General features: G+C 31.7%; 2 protein-coding genes across 2 annotated transcripts; both read right to left on the reverse strand.

Annotated features, from left to right (window-relative positions):
• Positions 1 to 440: 440 nt before the first annotated feature.
• On the reverse strand, positions 441 to 3,728 carry LOC141672314 (putative nucleoredoxin 1). Its single transcript, XM_074478885.1, has 4 exons — positions 3,339 to 3,728; positions 1,908 to 2,399; positions 1,286 to 1,783; positions 441 to 1,133 (listed from the first exon to the last, which is right to left on the reverse strand). The coding sequence occupies exons 1-4, from the start codon at positions 3,594 to 3,596 to the stop codon at positions 630 to 632; spliced, it is 1,752 nt and encodes a 583-aa protein (XP_074334986.1). The 5' UTR covers positions 3,597 to 3,728; the 3' UTR covers positions 441 to 629.
• Positions 3,729 to 9,793: 6,065 nt separating this feature from the next.
• LOC141673109 (uncharacterized) lies at positions 9,794 to 13,807 on the reverse strand. Its single transcript, XM_074479843.1, has 3 exons — positions 13,523 to 13,807; positions 13,207 to 13,322; positions 9,794 to 12,422 (listed from the first exon to the last, which is right to left on the reverse strand). Exons 1-3 carry the CDS (start codon positions 13,805 to 13,807, stop codon positions 9,794 to 9,796), a joined length of 3,030 nt encoding a protein of 1,009 aa, XP_074335944.1.
• Between the last annotated feature and the right edge of the window lie 1,541 nt (positions 13,808 to 15,348).

The following is a 15,348-nucleotide window of genomic DNA, read 5'->3' on the forward strand; positions in this document are numbered from 1 at the left end:
GAGCCGTAATTAACCGGGAAAAAATAAACGAGACAAGAAGAAATAAAATACGGGAACAGATCATGCAATTACCTTGGACAGCCAGAGTCATGCAATTTACCCACATAATCCATTTACTCATCCACACTAACCCCACAGGCTGGTTCGGACCGCTCATCTGGCCACCTCTACACACAGCTCTACACCTACTACAACTCTCGATTCTCAGTTTTTAAACCTCCAACTCTGCATATGAAACCAGGCTATGCTAGCAAATTAATCTAAACACACTCTAGATCATCTTCTTTTCATCCTCCAGTTCCAAATGTCAACCCTAACAATCACAACTCACAAAGAGCAAAATGGGCTTTTCACAAGTATGGGCAAAACTATCATTTAATCTGATTAAAATGTCTCATGAATTTAATAATTAAAATGCCTCATGGGCCATTATTAATATAATAGATTCCGAAAGCCAATCAAGACAAGAACAGAAACACATTATAATAATCGCACATAAAAGGGTCAAACGCATAAAAGTAGTACAAATTTCCTTACAGAAATATCCTCGTAAAATCAATATTGTTTTAGTTTTTGCTGAACCTAAAGACTTTGATATCTAGATCCATATAAGTAGCCATCGGACTTTATTAGCCATAAATCTGTCTAAACTTTAAAGAGCTGGTCTCTGACTCCTCAGGAGAGTAAAAGAGGTTTTCCAAGTCCCATCCGTGCTCGTCTTTCAGTTCTTGATAAACCTCATCATACATATCAGCCTGTATAAATGGTGGATACAGAGAGACCGACTTATCATTAGAAGCTAAGTCTGATCCTTTTGTTTCTAGATGCCCATTTACCCCAAAGGCTGCAATGGCAGGGAGGTGTGCAGACATGGGAAACACACACTCGAACAAGGAGACTGCAACATCTGGTTTAGACGAGTGTACCACCCAAGGCATTTTCAGGATAGTGCTTGAGAAGGAAGTAGATTCTAAACTCATATCCAAATGAATGTAGATAATCTCGAAGTCAATATCACGTCGCTTGTCAACATACAAATTCTTCATGGTAGACACAAATGATTCCGACTTACAACCGTGAGTCCCAAACAATAATAAGACATGTTTACCATCGAGCTCTGAAACAGTGATCACCTGTTGTTGCCAGGAATATTATTAGAACAAGTTTCCAAGGACATTTCAATTAAAATAGTATATGATTGAAAATAGTGTATGATAATAATAACAGAAACTAGATTTTCAATAAAATAATATGCGAGCTAGTGCTCATAAATAATGATACATACCTCACTGCCGGCAGAACCTTGTTTACGTAAAATAGACTTGGAGGATAATATGTCTTTCAGTACTAAGTCTCCTTGTTGTTCCTTCTTTTCCACTTGCACAGCTTTTTCCATGGTAAACGGGTATGCATCAATTCCAAAGCACGCAAATATGTGCAAGGCAAACAAGCTGACAGGAAGATGCTTATCACCCTTAAGAATAATTAGATCACATGCTCCAGACGAAAGATACGGATCCTTAAGGTTATTATGGAAAACTTTATGCAAGTAACGACACTTATTATCGGGTAGATGGTACCAAGGGATACTAAGTTCGAGATCACTGCATCCGGCTCTAATCCGTGACCAGGAGGAATGGTACGATGTGATGATGGGGATTAATACAAAATCATCTTTTTTATCCTCACATATACGTTTTAACTCTTCAAGGATAATACGAGATGGATATGGGTTCAGCATGTAAAGACCCACAGTCTTATTTTCTAAGTTGGAGGTAGGTACCTGCAAATATACACCACCAACATGAATGGTCAGCCACAACATACATGGGAATGGAACTGCGAAATACATGTAATATTTTTTGGTACGAATGATCAATCAAGCGAAATGGAAAATGTTTACTTGCCTTGTCTCGTGTCGGGGAAATTACACAAGGACCCAAAATATCAGGCAATGAAACTAGTCCGCCATTGATGATTTTAGAACGGAGCATTGCAGCATCCCTATCTACTTTCTCGATATCTTCATGGGTAAAAGGAAACCCTTTGACACCATAAGCATTGATGTTGGTTCTGGCATTGTAAAGACACAAGGAGCCATTGTCATCAAAAAGAAGGAAACACACAGGGCCTGGAAAGTCAAACTCCTTTGCAAGGACATTGACGGTTCTCTCATCCTTTGGTGAGACAGCAAGCCACGGCATATAGAACTGATTAGAGAACTCGTCCTTGTCATCACCAAGCCAAACAAAGACAATCTCAAGCTGAGACTTTCCGTATTTTTGGTAAGTTTCTATCAAGTCGGGTATGATTTCTGGCCAAGTAACTTCCACATTGTGAACGTAATCTTTCAAGAGATGGAGAATAACATATTTGTTTCTGAGTTTGCCAACCTCAACCTGAGAGGGGAACACACAGTCAATCAATCAGAGAATTATCAATCATAGAATTGACGGAATCCTAGTTTTGGAACAACAAAAACAACAAATTTCAACAACAATGACAACGAACACGATTAAAATTTACAAATAACTCCTCCAACACGAATCTACAATATTCTAAAACAGAGTACAACCGATATGTCATCCTTGCTAATGTGTTATTATTATATGATAATGTGATGGTTGCTTATGTGTCAATTTCTTATTTAATCACATTTTTAATATTATTTTAAAATCTCCTCTTTCGTATTCTATACTTCTCTCTCCTAGATAATTTTGATCCTCCATTTCTCAGTTATTAATATCCACTAATTCTCTCCCATCCCCATTTTTCATCCCCTCTAATTCTAATTACTCACTCATTTTTCATTCTTTGGACTGATTCACAATATTATAAAATTTTAAATAAAATCATTTTATGACCTTTATATAACATTCACAAGAAATTATTTTTATAATATTACACAAATATTAATATATATAACTTTTTCTTTAATATATACTTAAAATAATTTTTTACTAAACTAACACGTTAATTACAAATAAACTAAGGCCCCGTTTGGTATTACTCATTGCAAACAGCTACGACACAAAGGGCTTTTGGTCTAAAAGCTGCTGATAGCAAAAACATGGGGACTTTTGGAAAAAGCTGTTTTTAGCTTTTACGATAAGTAGCTATCAGTTTCACCCGCCTTTTCAAAAACATTATTTTTATATATTATATCTCAAAATATGCATAAATTAAAAAAAATTACCAAACAGTTATCTAATTTTCCTACCAGCATATTTTCCACCAGAGCCTAAAATATTAATAGGGCATCGCCCGAGCTAAATTTAGTAACAATAAAAATTTAGAACACTTAAAACGTAGAGTTTGCAATTAGCATTAAACTTTACCTTATGACCATTGCTTGTGTGCAGGTATTTTGTATCCGCGGCATCAAAAAGATGGAATATGTTAGTGTTTCCAAGTTTATCGTACCCCCATGGATGACTTTTATTCAAGAGGATATGGCTAATCGAGCTCTTTGTAATTTTCGTTTCCGTCGACTCCAGTGGTGGTGGTGATTGTTGATTTTTGCGGTTCAAGTCCCGAATCCGTGCAAGTTTAATCTTCTTCTCCCAATCTTTCAGATGATTCTCCGTAAGACTCATCCTCGATATCTCAAAACCAAAACTCGACAATATTGATTATACTCGCAAGTCACAACCAACAAATATGGGAGATTTTATATATTTGTAATCTTACCCGTTTGTGATACTACAATTACAATACCAAAAGCAGATTTTGCCCTAAATTATATACTACAATTTAATTAATTAGAATTCTAATGGAATATGAAAAAGGTCCAAATCAATTACGTATTTAATTCGGTTTAATCTAATGTGTTGGTTTTTTTGGAATTTGAACCCGAAATTCTTGATTGTTTATTTAAGTATTTTGATCTAACACTTTTTATCAATAACATAAAAGCCGTTTTTATTTCAAAACTAGCATAATAACGAGCAAAATAACAAGTGCGAGGCATGGTTAATTTTTTAGATTTTTTTGTACTGTCATACAATTATGTTAGCAACATTCTTGATTATTTTCTTATTGGTAAATATTTTGTAACTTATAAGATATATCAAATATATGTTGAGTTTTTATCAATGTGTATGATTTTCATGTAACACATTAATAACGTACATAACATTTATAATATAGCTCATAAGTCAAATTATATATTTTCTTATTTGTGTCGTGTAATCTCTTTTATATGGATAATATTTTGAAATTAAAAAATCTCATTGAAAAGACTAAAATACCCCTGTTTTTAATATTTATATAAAAATTGTGTTTTATGAGAATCGAACTCGAGTTGCTTCATTTTTCTACACAACCTCGTACCACTACACCATATTGTCATATGTGTTTTTTTATCATACATATAATATGTAAGTGTGCTAAAGAAATATTTTATTTAACTTTAAAGATAACTACTTGAATTCCGCAAAAAAAATGATAGTTACTTGAATATTTTTACAATTAATTTTAAAGAACTGAATTACAAATATAAAGTTAGGCATAGTACATAAATTGATTTTTATCTTATTTTTTTTATTTTTTAGTTTGAAAATATATCTCATATATTTTTAACATATTTTTTATTATAAAAAGTAATTAAAATGTACATATATAATTTTTAAAGAAAATATTGAAAATAGAATCGCCTATATATAAATAATCTAGATTGATATTAAATATTGAGATAAGTTCGAATTATAATGAGTCAATGAATTTTAGTTTATTTTAAATTTGAAATCAGAATTTGGCCCATTATTCAAAAAATACTCGAAATTTGACTACATTACTAGCCGAAAACCATTGTCACATTCTACGTTTAGTAAATTTAAATTACAAGTTCGGCGAGAATATATTACCAATAATGTGAATTTTTTTGATATCTTATATTAATATAAATTAATGTGTTTGAGGTATTTATAAGATCACGTCAATTGATTATTTGTATTAAAATTACTAACTTCACGGGTAGCGCATTAGTGTTTTGGAACTTGTCCCGATTTTAAAAATATTTGAAATTTGATATGAGATTTCATGAGATTTGTTAAAATTACGATGATATATTAAATCGATTTATTTTTTATTTTTCACTTTAAAAAAACAAGCAATTTTAAAAGAATTCTTTTAGATAAACAATATTTATTTATCAAGATAATATTGTACAAATATTTTGAATTATTTTAATATTATGAATTATTCAAATAAAAGTTATCTATACTATATTGTAGCATTTGATTCAATATATTTTATACTATTTAAAAAATAAATATATATTGTTCAATAATTTGAAAAAATTAACCAGTTCAACTAATATTTATAAAACTTTATCGAATTTAAAAATATTTAATTTTAGGATAATAGTATACAATATTATCAAATAATTATATGAAGAAAGATTAGAGTTGTAATGAAAGAAACTTAAAAATAGTTTAAATAGCAATATAATTACAATTTTTTCTTCAAATTCTTGAAAAAAATCATGAAAATCAATAATAAGTCTTACAATATATAATTTATTTTTATGTTACATGATTGATACTCGGTCGCGTAAAAAACAGATATGGATTGTTTGTTAGTGATAATGTGAATACCATATATAAATTATTGCAATTTATTTATTACATAATTTTAATTTTTGAATAATTATAAATACATGTTATTTAAGTAATCAATTGCCTAACTAGATGTTAATAATGATTATACATGTACATAAATCAGATATTTAAACCATCGTTATTTCCTAAGAAATGTAACATACGATAATTCACATGCTAACATAGACATATATAACTTAATCTTATTTTGTTAAGAGTAATGTAAAAAAACTAACACTTTTCCAAACATACATACGTTAAATTTTAAAAACTAACATTTTTCATTAAAATTAACTTTTATATTAAAAGTAGTGTAAATTTTATATTATTTTATATTATGATTGCAAGTAATTCTGAATTTAGTTATTCATTTTTTATCTTTTTAAATTTAGTAAGTTAATTTTAAGTTAGTAGAGAACTAACTAATAATATAGACCAGTTATATAGTTTATTTAAATAAAATTCAAAATTTTTGGTCAACTCTGTATTCAACATATATGTTAATTTTTAACTTTTTATTTGTAAACATACCAACGACATTATACATATTAAGTTTATTTATTTCATTTTAAACGTACACTTACTACCCTGTTTATATTCATTCATTAAATACAATTATACAACACAAACAAATATATATTTTTTTCTTAATGAGCTATATTGGAAACGTTGTGTAATTTAGTAATGTCTTGTATGAAAATGATACACAGATAAATACGTTAGACATTATACAACATTTACAAATAAGAATATAACTAAAAACATTATAATTGCATTCATAAAAAAATCAGTGCCTCACACGGGTTATTATACTAGTTTATATATAATGAATGAATACATGTAGGTGTAGGGTAGTCACTGTACATTTATATGAAAAGAATTTAAAGTTAATTCATAGAATTTTTTCAGCATGTTCATAAAAATTAAATAGAAAAGTAACATATATGTTTAATACGGAGTCAAATAATTTTTTTGAGTTTTGATAAAATAAATCATGAGTAATAAGATATTTTATTAATAAAGTTAATACTAATTTATAATTACCTTACTTAATTTAAAAGGATTAGTAATGTACAACTAAAGTCGTCAAGACTTGCAATCGTATATTCAACAAAGTAGAATTTGCACTACCTTGAATATAAATTGATTTTTGATGTACAATGTTATTCTTTTTAAATTTAACGTCTATTTTGATGTTATGGCATTACTAATGTATTAATTCATCAACTAAAGTTGACACAACCAAATTTTAAATCCGTTGTACAAAGTTAATTTATAAGATGTTGGATTATTGTCAATGCCATAATTTATCCATTCAAAATTCGCATAATTCACCTAGTTTTCAACACATTGAAAAAACTAAGATTTAATTGATCATTCTCATTTTCACAACATAAAATATTTTTGTTATTTCTAATGTATCATTAAATCTGAATACAACATTAACATTGAATCTTCTAAATTTAGTAACGATAAAATCATATGTTCGTGTATATATATGTAATTATTGTTTGTTATATTTTTGAGTAGATTATGTTAGTATCATTTATTTATATGCTAGATATCTTAGTTATGTATATGTCTAATCATAGCCAATAAATTACTCAAATAACATGCCTTTATAATTATTCTAAAATTATAACTATCTAATAAGTAAATTGCAATTATTGTAATCGTAGTAGAACTGATAATAAATCCATATCTAATTTTACTAAACAGAGCATCACTGATTGATGCTAAAAATAATTCATATATCATAAAAACTAACTACTGATATTCACATATTTTTTTTTCAAGAATTCGAAGATAAATTTGTACTCATATCATTATTGAAATTGTTTTCAAGTTTCTATCGTATATGATTCTAATATTTTTTTCTAATAACTTGATACCATTGTATATTATTTTTCCAAAATTAAATATTTTTCAACTTGTTAATTTTTTTTAAAATATTAGTTGAACTCGTGGAAAAAAAGAAAAAAGTATTAGTTGAACTTGTTAATTTTTTATATTATCGACTAATATTATTTTTTTCCTTAGATATCATAACATGAATTAAATCAAATGGTACAATACATTATAGTTTTAACCTTTTTCTAATAATTCAAAATATTAAAGTAATTCCAAACAGCTGTACGATGTTTTCAAGCATTAAATATTATTTTCGTAAAATTATTATTGCCCGTCTTAATTTTTTTTTGAAAGATTGGATTTTATATTTTTTTAAGTTTCTTATATAAATATATGTGAGTTAAGTTCTATTGAATCATTTTCTTTTTGAGTACGGGAGTCCACATATGTTCTGCAATTAAATAATACATAAAATATTGTAAAACACATTAAAATGTGAATTATGTTCTACAAACATCACTATTTTAATGAAAGTCCTGCAAATCTAATACATTTGACAAGTTGAACATTGCTGAATATATGATTCTATAGAACATGATTAGTTTATAAAACATACATCTTCACGTTGTTGAACACGTACATGTTTAACTTGTTTAACATTAATAATACAACACCATAATACATGACGTTCATATCCTGGAGTTTTTTATTTTAGTTTTTTAACTTTTTAAAAATATTAGACATGAACCATTATATTGGATTGTAATATTAAGTTAGGATTTTGGACTCGAGGACTCTTAAAAATAAAAAGAGACTACATGGATAAGATTACTTATAAAAACCATATTAAATTTAACAATTTAAAATTTAAGATATCTTTCACAAATATCTAAATACAAATGTATTTTTAATTAATAATGCAATAAATAATCTATATTTTTGATGAAGAAACATCAAATATCTTATCATTTTTCAAATATATAACATGTTAATGAAAAATCTAATTTTTACTATTTAGTCGTGTAATTTTTTTTAAACATAATGAAAAAAAGTAGGACTTTGGTATCAACTTTTTATAAATTCACCATCGTTGAATAATTTCATAAACATAATTTTTTTTTTGTAAAACGTTAAAAAATAAATCGATTTAGTACATGTTGTAATTTTAACGGGTATTGTGACATCTAATGTCAAATTCTGAACATATTTAAATATTGGGTGAAGTCCTAAAAACAATAATGTACAACCAGTCAGTTAGTAATTTTGAAACATATTATCAATTGAATTGATCGTATAAACACCTCAAAAAATTAATTTTTATTAATATAAAATTTTACAAAATAATATAAATTTACTAAATCTAGATAATATCCATGTATTTTCGACCGGCCGGATCATCTATCAAATTTCGAGTTTTTTTTTAAAATGGGTAAAGTAATTTTGATAAATATTATCAATTGATTTGATTCGATAAAAATCTCAAAAATATTAATTTTTATTGACATAAGATATTAAAAAATTTCCCCTTATTGGTACGATTTTCTCGTCCGACTCATAATTAAATTTAAATCTAGATAGTAACTTTATATTTTCGACCGATCCATGTAGTCATAATGTGTGAAATTCTGATTTCGAATTCAAAATAAACTGAAATACAATGATTATTCATGACCCTAACTTATCTAAATATGTGATATACATATATATTCTAATATAATAATATAAATAATACAAATAGATAAGAATAATTAAATGAGAATAAATATGTTATAACAAAGTTTGACGATATTAAAGAAAATTAGGAATCACAAATTCTAAGTTAGTATTTTACTGAGATATGAGATTCAAGTTTGATGTTCTTTCCTGTACTTCAATGGTGTAAAAATAATGATAAATATTTTAACTTTTAATATAACGTCCATCTTATATTAGTATTATAGGTGGTGTAAAAACACTCATAATTATTTTAACTTTTTTTTGAATAGTTGTACTTGCATTAATCAAATAGCCTCTAGGGCAAGGTTACACATAATAAAATCAGGAGCAGTATATGACCATTCCTGAGGACCTGACACAAAATAAGCAGTCTGAGCTAAGCTATGAGCTACACTATTCGCAGATCGATTTACAAAATTGACTAACACTTCATCAAAGTGTTTAAGTAACTCTCTACAATCCTCCACATGAGTATGAAAAATTGATTTACCATGACCACCTCGGATTTCATCTACCAGCACCTTAGAATCTGATTCAAAGATACACTTGTTCTGTCTCCATGTTTTAGCCCATGACAACGCTTCCTTGAGACTTAGAGCTTCAGCCTCCCGTGCACAAGCTCGACTTCATACCAATGAACTTCGCGCCCGAACAAAACCACCTTCATCATTCCTCGCAACACAACCTGCACCCACATAATCTCTGTTCTGTCTATAAGCCACATCAATATTGATCTTTAACCAACCACTTGGTGGTTTAGACCATTTCCTTCTACTCGCCTGTGATCTTTCTTCTCTCCGTTCCGTCTGTTCATTAGCTTTCCTCCAGTATGTAAACATATTCAATGCCATAGACTTGATGCCAAACACTGACATATTGTGTTTATCCCAGACCCACTTATTTCTTCGCAACCATAGACACCAACACATCAAACCTACTAGAAGCACCTGTTCTTTACTTGCCGATTGAAATACCCTTTTTAAGACACTCATCACTGTATCTCCCTCTTCTGTACGAATTATTGCAGCAAGTCCTAGCATTCTCCAAACTTCTTGAGCAAATGTACATTCAAAAAATATGTGAACTGGTGTTTCTGAATCCTCTCGACACCAACCACATGTTCCATCAATGCTTACTCTCTTATCTTGCAATGCTACTGTTGTAGGTAAGACAGCACGCACTGCACGCCATAACAGATTAATCACTTTTCCTGGTAGTTGCATTCTCCAAACTCTCCTCCAAAAGGTCCTATCCGTACACTCCACTTCCCCTTGTAAACACCGATAACAGCTCTGAACTGAGAACTCTCCTTTGTCGTCTAACAGCCAATACCAAGAATCACTCTTATTACGTATCAGAATAGGCACCTGTTTTATCAACATTCTGTCACGTTCATTGCACAAGTCAGTGAGCATATTCTCATCCCACTGTCTCCGATTTTCATCCATAAAGCTTTCCACCCTTATATCTCCTAGCTCTTCATACATTATAGATGTCAAGTACCCATTCTCTAAACAGGGCAACCAAGGAACCTTCCATGCCATCGTATCTTTCCCGTTTCCAATTCTTATTCGACTTCCCCTCCTAATCACCTCTTGCGTTTCCATTATGCTTCTCCATACATAACTCGGATTATTCCCCAAATCTGCTTCCAGGAAACTAGACTTAGGATAATATCTGGCTTTCATTACATTAGTAACCAACGAATTACTATTATTTATCAACCGCCATGCTTGTTTGGCCAACATAGCAATATTGAACTCCCTCAGTTTTTTAAAACCCAAGCCACCTGTGTCTTTCACCACACATAATTTATCCCATGCCAACCAGTGTATGCCCTTACTGTTAGATCCACCATTCCCCCACCAAAATGCATTCATCCTATGTTTAATTTGCTCACACACTGCATTAGGAATCAGCATATTATTCATCCAAAAATTAGGAATAGCTTGTGCGGCCGTTTTAAGCAACGTAACCTTCCCAGCCTTCGATATTGTATGCTTATCCCAACCCTGCAATTTCTGATCAAACCACTCCAAAATAAAGTTAAACTTTGCTGCTTTATTTTTTCCAATACGCATTGGTAATCCCAGATAACGGTCAGGTGCCTCAGCCTCCCTTACTCCCAATTGATCGCAAACATACATTCTCGCTTCATGACTCATATTTGGTGATAATGTAACCAGATACTTGTTGAAATTTATGACCTGCCCAGATATACTCTCGTACCTGTTTAAGATCTGTTTCATCACACTTGCTTCAGAGTTTGTCGCCTTGAAAAACAGATAACAGTCATCAGCAAACAATAAGTGTGAGATATCAGGTGCTCCCCTAGCCACAGTACATCCATCCAAGACACCAGCTTCCTTATTTTTTCTGATGATTGCACTTAAGCCCTCTGCGCACATGATATATAAATATGGTGATATAGAGTCACCCTGACATAAGCTACGCTGAGGAAAAACACTCCTAAACTCCTCCCCATTCTGGAGAAAACTGTATGAAACTGATGTGATAAAACGCATCACCCTACCAATCCATAACCCACAGAAACCAAGTCTTCTCATCATATTTCTTAAAAAACCCCACTCCAATCTATCGTACACCTTGGAAATATCTATTTTTAATGCTGCAATCCCATTGCTTCCTTGAGTACGCCTTTTCAGATAATGATTTATCTCAAAAGCTATCATTGCATTATCAGTGAGCAAGCGTCCCTCGATAAATGCACTCTGTCTATTCAAAATAACTGATTTCAAGCTCTCCTTCAATCTATTAGCTAACCCTTTTGAGAGAATATGTACCAATACATTACACAATGATATTGGTCTTAGGTCCGCTATAGTTTGAGGCATCTTTACTTTCGGAATCAAACAAATAACAACTTTATTAGTTACAAGTGGAAGTGTACCAGTGTTCATAAATAGATGACAAAAACTCACCACATCATGCTTCACTATATTCCAAAAGGACTGGAAAAAAGCAGGATTTAATCCGTCCGAGCTAGGTGATTTATCAGGATGCATCGAGAATGTTGCATCCTTAACCTCTTCCTCCGTAATTTCTTTAACCAGCTCTTCGTTTACCATGTCAGTCACCTGCTGCACTACTTCTCCATTAGTTAAATCCCCGTCTATCGACGTTGATTGAAAGAGCTGTGAGAAGTAATCCTGTACTATTCCTTGAATTTCCTCCGGCGTTTCCTTCCATTCCCCTTCCTGATTATTTATGCGCTGCAACACATTATTTCTTCTCCTTTAGATGCATAATTATGAAAAAACTGAGTATTTCTATCACCTTCACGCAGCCAGAATTTTTTAGCCCTTTGCTTCCAATATATTTCTTGCTTTACTAACAAATTTAAATACTTCCACCTCTCCTCATTATACAACTGAACACCTTGAATATCTCTTCATGACCTAAGTCTCTGTATCCTTGCCCTATATTCCATAATGTTCTGCTTATACTCCTTGCTAATTCCCCCACCCCACTCTTGCAACTTTATTCCACAAAACTAAATTTTTTCCATAATCTCGACCTCTCCTGCCTCCTCCCAACCATTCTTTACTACTTGGTTGCATTCTTTTTCACAAAGCCATGTGTTTTCGAAAAGAAATCTCCTTTCCCTTCTCTGGTAAATTGTTTATTAAGATGCAAAAATAACGGAAGGTGATCAGATGTCGCAACTTCAACTACCTGTACTTCTGCTGATGGAAAAAGTTGACACCAATCTTGATTCGCTATCCCTCTGTCTAATCTTTCTTGAACCCAATTATAAGCCCCCCTCGACTTTTCCCATGTGAACTTTTCTCCTATAAAACCCAAATCCAATAAAACACAGTCTTCTACCGTTTCTGTAAAACCTTGCAAAAAATGACTAGGATGTTGTCTTCCCCCTCACTTCTCCGCAACAAACATCATATCATTAAAATCCCCTATCACACACCATGGCAGACTTGATCTAGTAGATAACTGTCTCAATAAGTCCCAAGATTCATTTCTCCTTTCTCTTTCAGGGCACCCATAAAAGCCCGTATACCTCCATCTTCCCACCTGATTGTTCTCCACTTCAAAATCTATGTAGTGTCTACTGCTTCCTCTAATAATACAACCTCCTTCATTCCTCCACAATAGAGCCAAACCCCCACTGTGTCCCTGAGCTTAAATAACAAAATAATCCGCAAAATTTAAACCCCTACATAAGTCACGTACTTTATTTTTTTTCGATAATGTTTCAGATAAAACAATAATACTGGGCTTTAGTTGTTGGGTAGTATCCTTAATAAACTGAATTGTTCGTGGTTTACCCAACCCACGACAATTCCAAGATAACAGACTCATTGATTTAGGCGGGCCTGCAAAACAGGTCCCGCCTCTGCCAAGTTCTTTGGCCCATCGCTGATTAAATTACCAAGCCCATCAGTTCTCATATTTGTTTTCTTACTTTCCAAAATTGTTTCCTTATCCCCTCTTTTCCGCTTCGAATCCGTAACAACTATGTCATTTTCAAATTCTTCCTTATCATTTATTTTGTCGCCCAACAATTCATTCCCCAACAGTGTATCCCTTTGATTTCGCTGAACATAACGAACAACACCTTCCCTTCCCGAAATTTCCGTAATCTTACCATCAATCTCCATGAATCTTGTTATATTCTGTTGCTCCCCCTGTACGGTGGTCGATAATGATTCCCCACCTGGCGACTACCACGAATGTCCTCCATCACCTCCATTTCTCAACTACCTAGCTCTAACATTTTGATTCTTAGCATTTCTCAAAGGTGCTCGAAGCCACGTTCCATAAGCACGATCAATCACCTTATCCGGATTTGCATACACCACCCCACACTCCCTATCTGAATGACCCATCATACCACAGACAAAACAGAACATCGCTAATCATTCATATTTAAAGTTAATCCATCCCCATTTCCCTCCTTCCCTTTTAATCTTCATCTTCCTTTTCAGTGGTTGCCTCACATCCATTTTTACCCTTATACGCATATACATCTTCCACCCCTCAGTAAGGTTCTTAGGATCTGTTTTGATAAACTCGCCTATATAATTACCCACACTTTGCAAGACTTTCTCTGTTAGCATTCCATGCGGTAACTCATAAACCTGGACCCATATATCCATATTATAGAGTTGAAGTGCATGCGGTAACTTTCTCTGTCACGCATTTTGCTCAAGCGTCCATGACTCCCCTTTCATCACCCTCTGTAAATCCAACTTATGCTAGAACACAAATGAAAATCTCTGGCCTCCTATGTCACGAATCTCTACTCCTTCTCTAGGCCTCCATAATGATGCCAAAACATTCTGCATGGCTGAGAAATTTATGTTCCTATCCGTCAAAAAATGCCCAATCAACACAAAAACATCCTTACTCTGCCCTGCATCCTCCTGTCCGATTATAATCCCCCCATCTCCCTCCTCTTCCAAACTTAGCCTTACATATAAGTCTTCCAGATTCATTCCTCCACTTGCTATAATTCTGATCCTATTACGATAAAAAACAAACGATAAACTTAAAACTTAACACTTGTTACATGAACAAGACATAAGAACTTGCAATGTACAAGACAGACAGTGAAATTCTCATTTTTTTTATATCACTTGAGTTTGGTTTTTAAGCATGCACTATGTAGCACATACAGGTTAATTATTTTAACTTTTAATATAGCGTCCATCGTATATTAGTATTATAGGTCCTTCCGCTATCCTAAGCTCTAATATTAAGCAATACACTCATCTAAAATTTCAGGGTGTGAAAGGCCATTTTTTATTGTAGGAAACCCGCAACCACTACCTTTGAATGCGCACTAGGTAAATCCATAGGTTCAAGTAATAACCCACAAATCATGTGAACCAAGGTGATCTTATATTAGTATTATAATAATTTTTACAAAATATAGTTCTCTTTCATTAATAAATGACTTTAATAAATTAATTAAAATCTCCTTACCCAAAATTATAAGTAAGGTAATTCGATAAAATTGACGTGTATCAAAAAAGGTACCGTACCAAAATTTTCATTATTTCGTCTCTTATAAAATACTGGTAATATGTGTGATGCACAACTTTTTTAATATAGTATAACATAGTACAATTCTTATTTCATACTATAGTGATAATAATAATAATAATAATAATAATAATAATAATAATAATAATAATAA

This window comes from Apium graveolens, chromosome 7, assembly GCF_009905375.1.
Source record: "Apium graveolens cultivar Ventura chromosome 7, ASM990537v1, whole genome shotgun sequence".
In the NCBI taxonomy this organism is placed as follows: domain Eukaryota; kingdom Viridiplantae; phylum Streptophyta; class Magnoliopsida; order Apiales; family Apiaceae; genus Apium; species Apium graveolens.

Bases quoted from the DNA above. Each gene is read 5' to 3' on its own strand.
- LOC141672314 (XM_074478885.1), bottom strand. From the start codon at position 3,596: ATGAGTCTTACGGAGAATCATCTGAAAGATTGGGAGAAGAAGATTAAA. The intron at 1,784-1,907 runs GCAAGTAAACAT...GTATATTTGCAG, and splicing joins TTTCCCCGACACGAGACAAG to GTACCTACCTCCAACTTAGA. The intron at 1,134-1,285 runs GTATGTATCATT...TGGCAACAACAG, and splicing joins AAGGTTCTGCCGGCAGTGAG to GTGATCACTGTTTCAGAGCT.
- LOC141673109 (XM_074479843.1), bottom strand. From the start codon at position 13,807: ATGGAGATTGATGGTAAGATTACGGAAATTTCGGGAAGGGAAGGTGTT. The intron at 13,323-13,522 runs GCCCGCCTAAAT...ATTTAAGCTCAG, and splicing joins AGGCGGGACCTGTTTTGCAG to GGACACAGTGGGGGTTTGGC. The intron at 12,423-13,206 runs GTATACGGGCTT...ATGCATCTAAAG, and splicing joins AATCAGGTGGGAAGATGGAG to GAGAAGAAATAATGTGTTGC.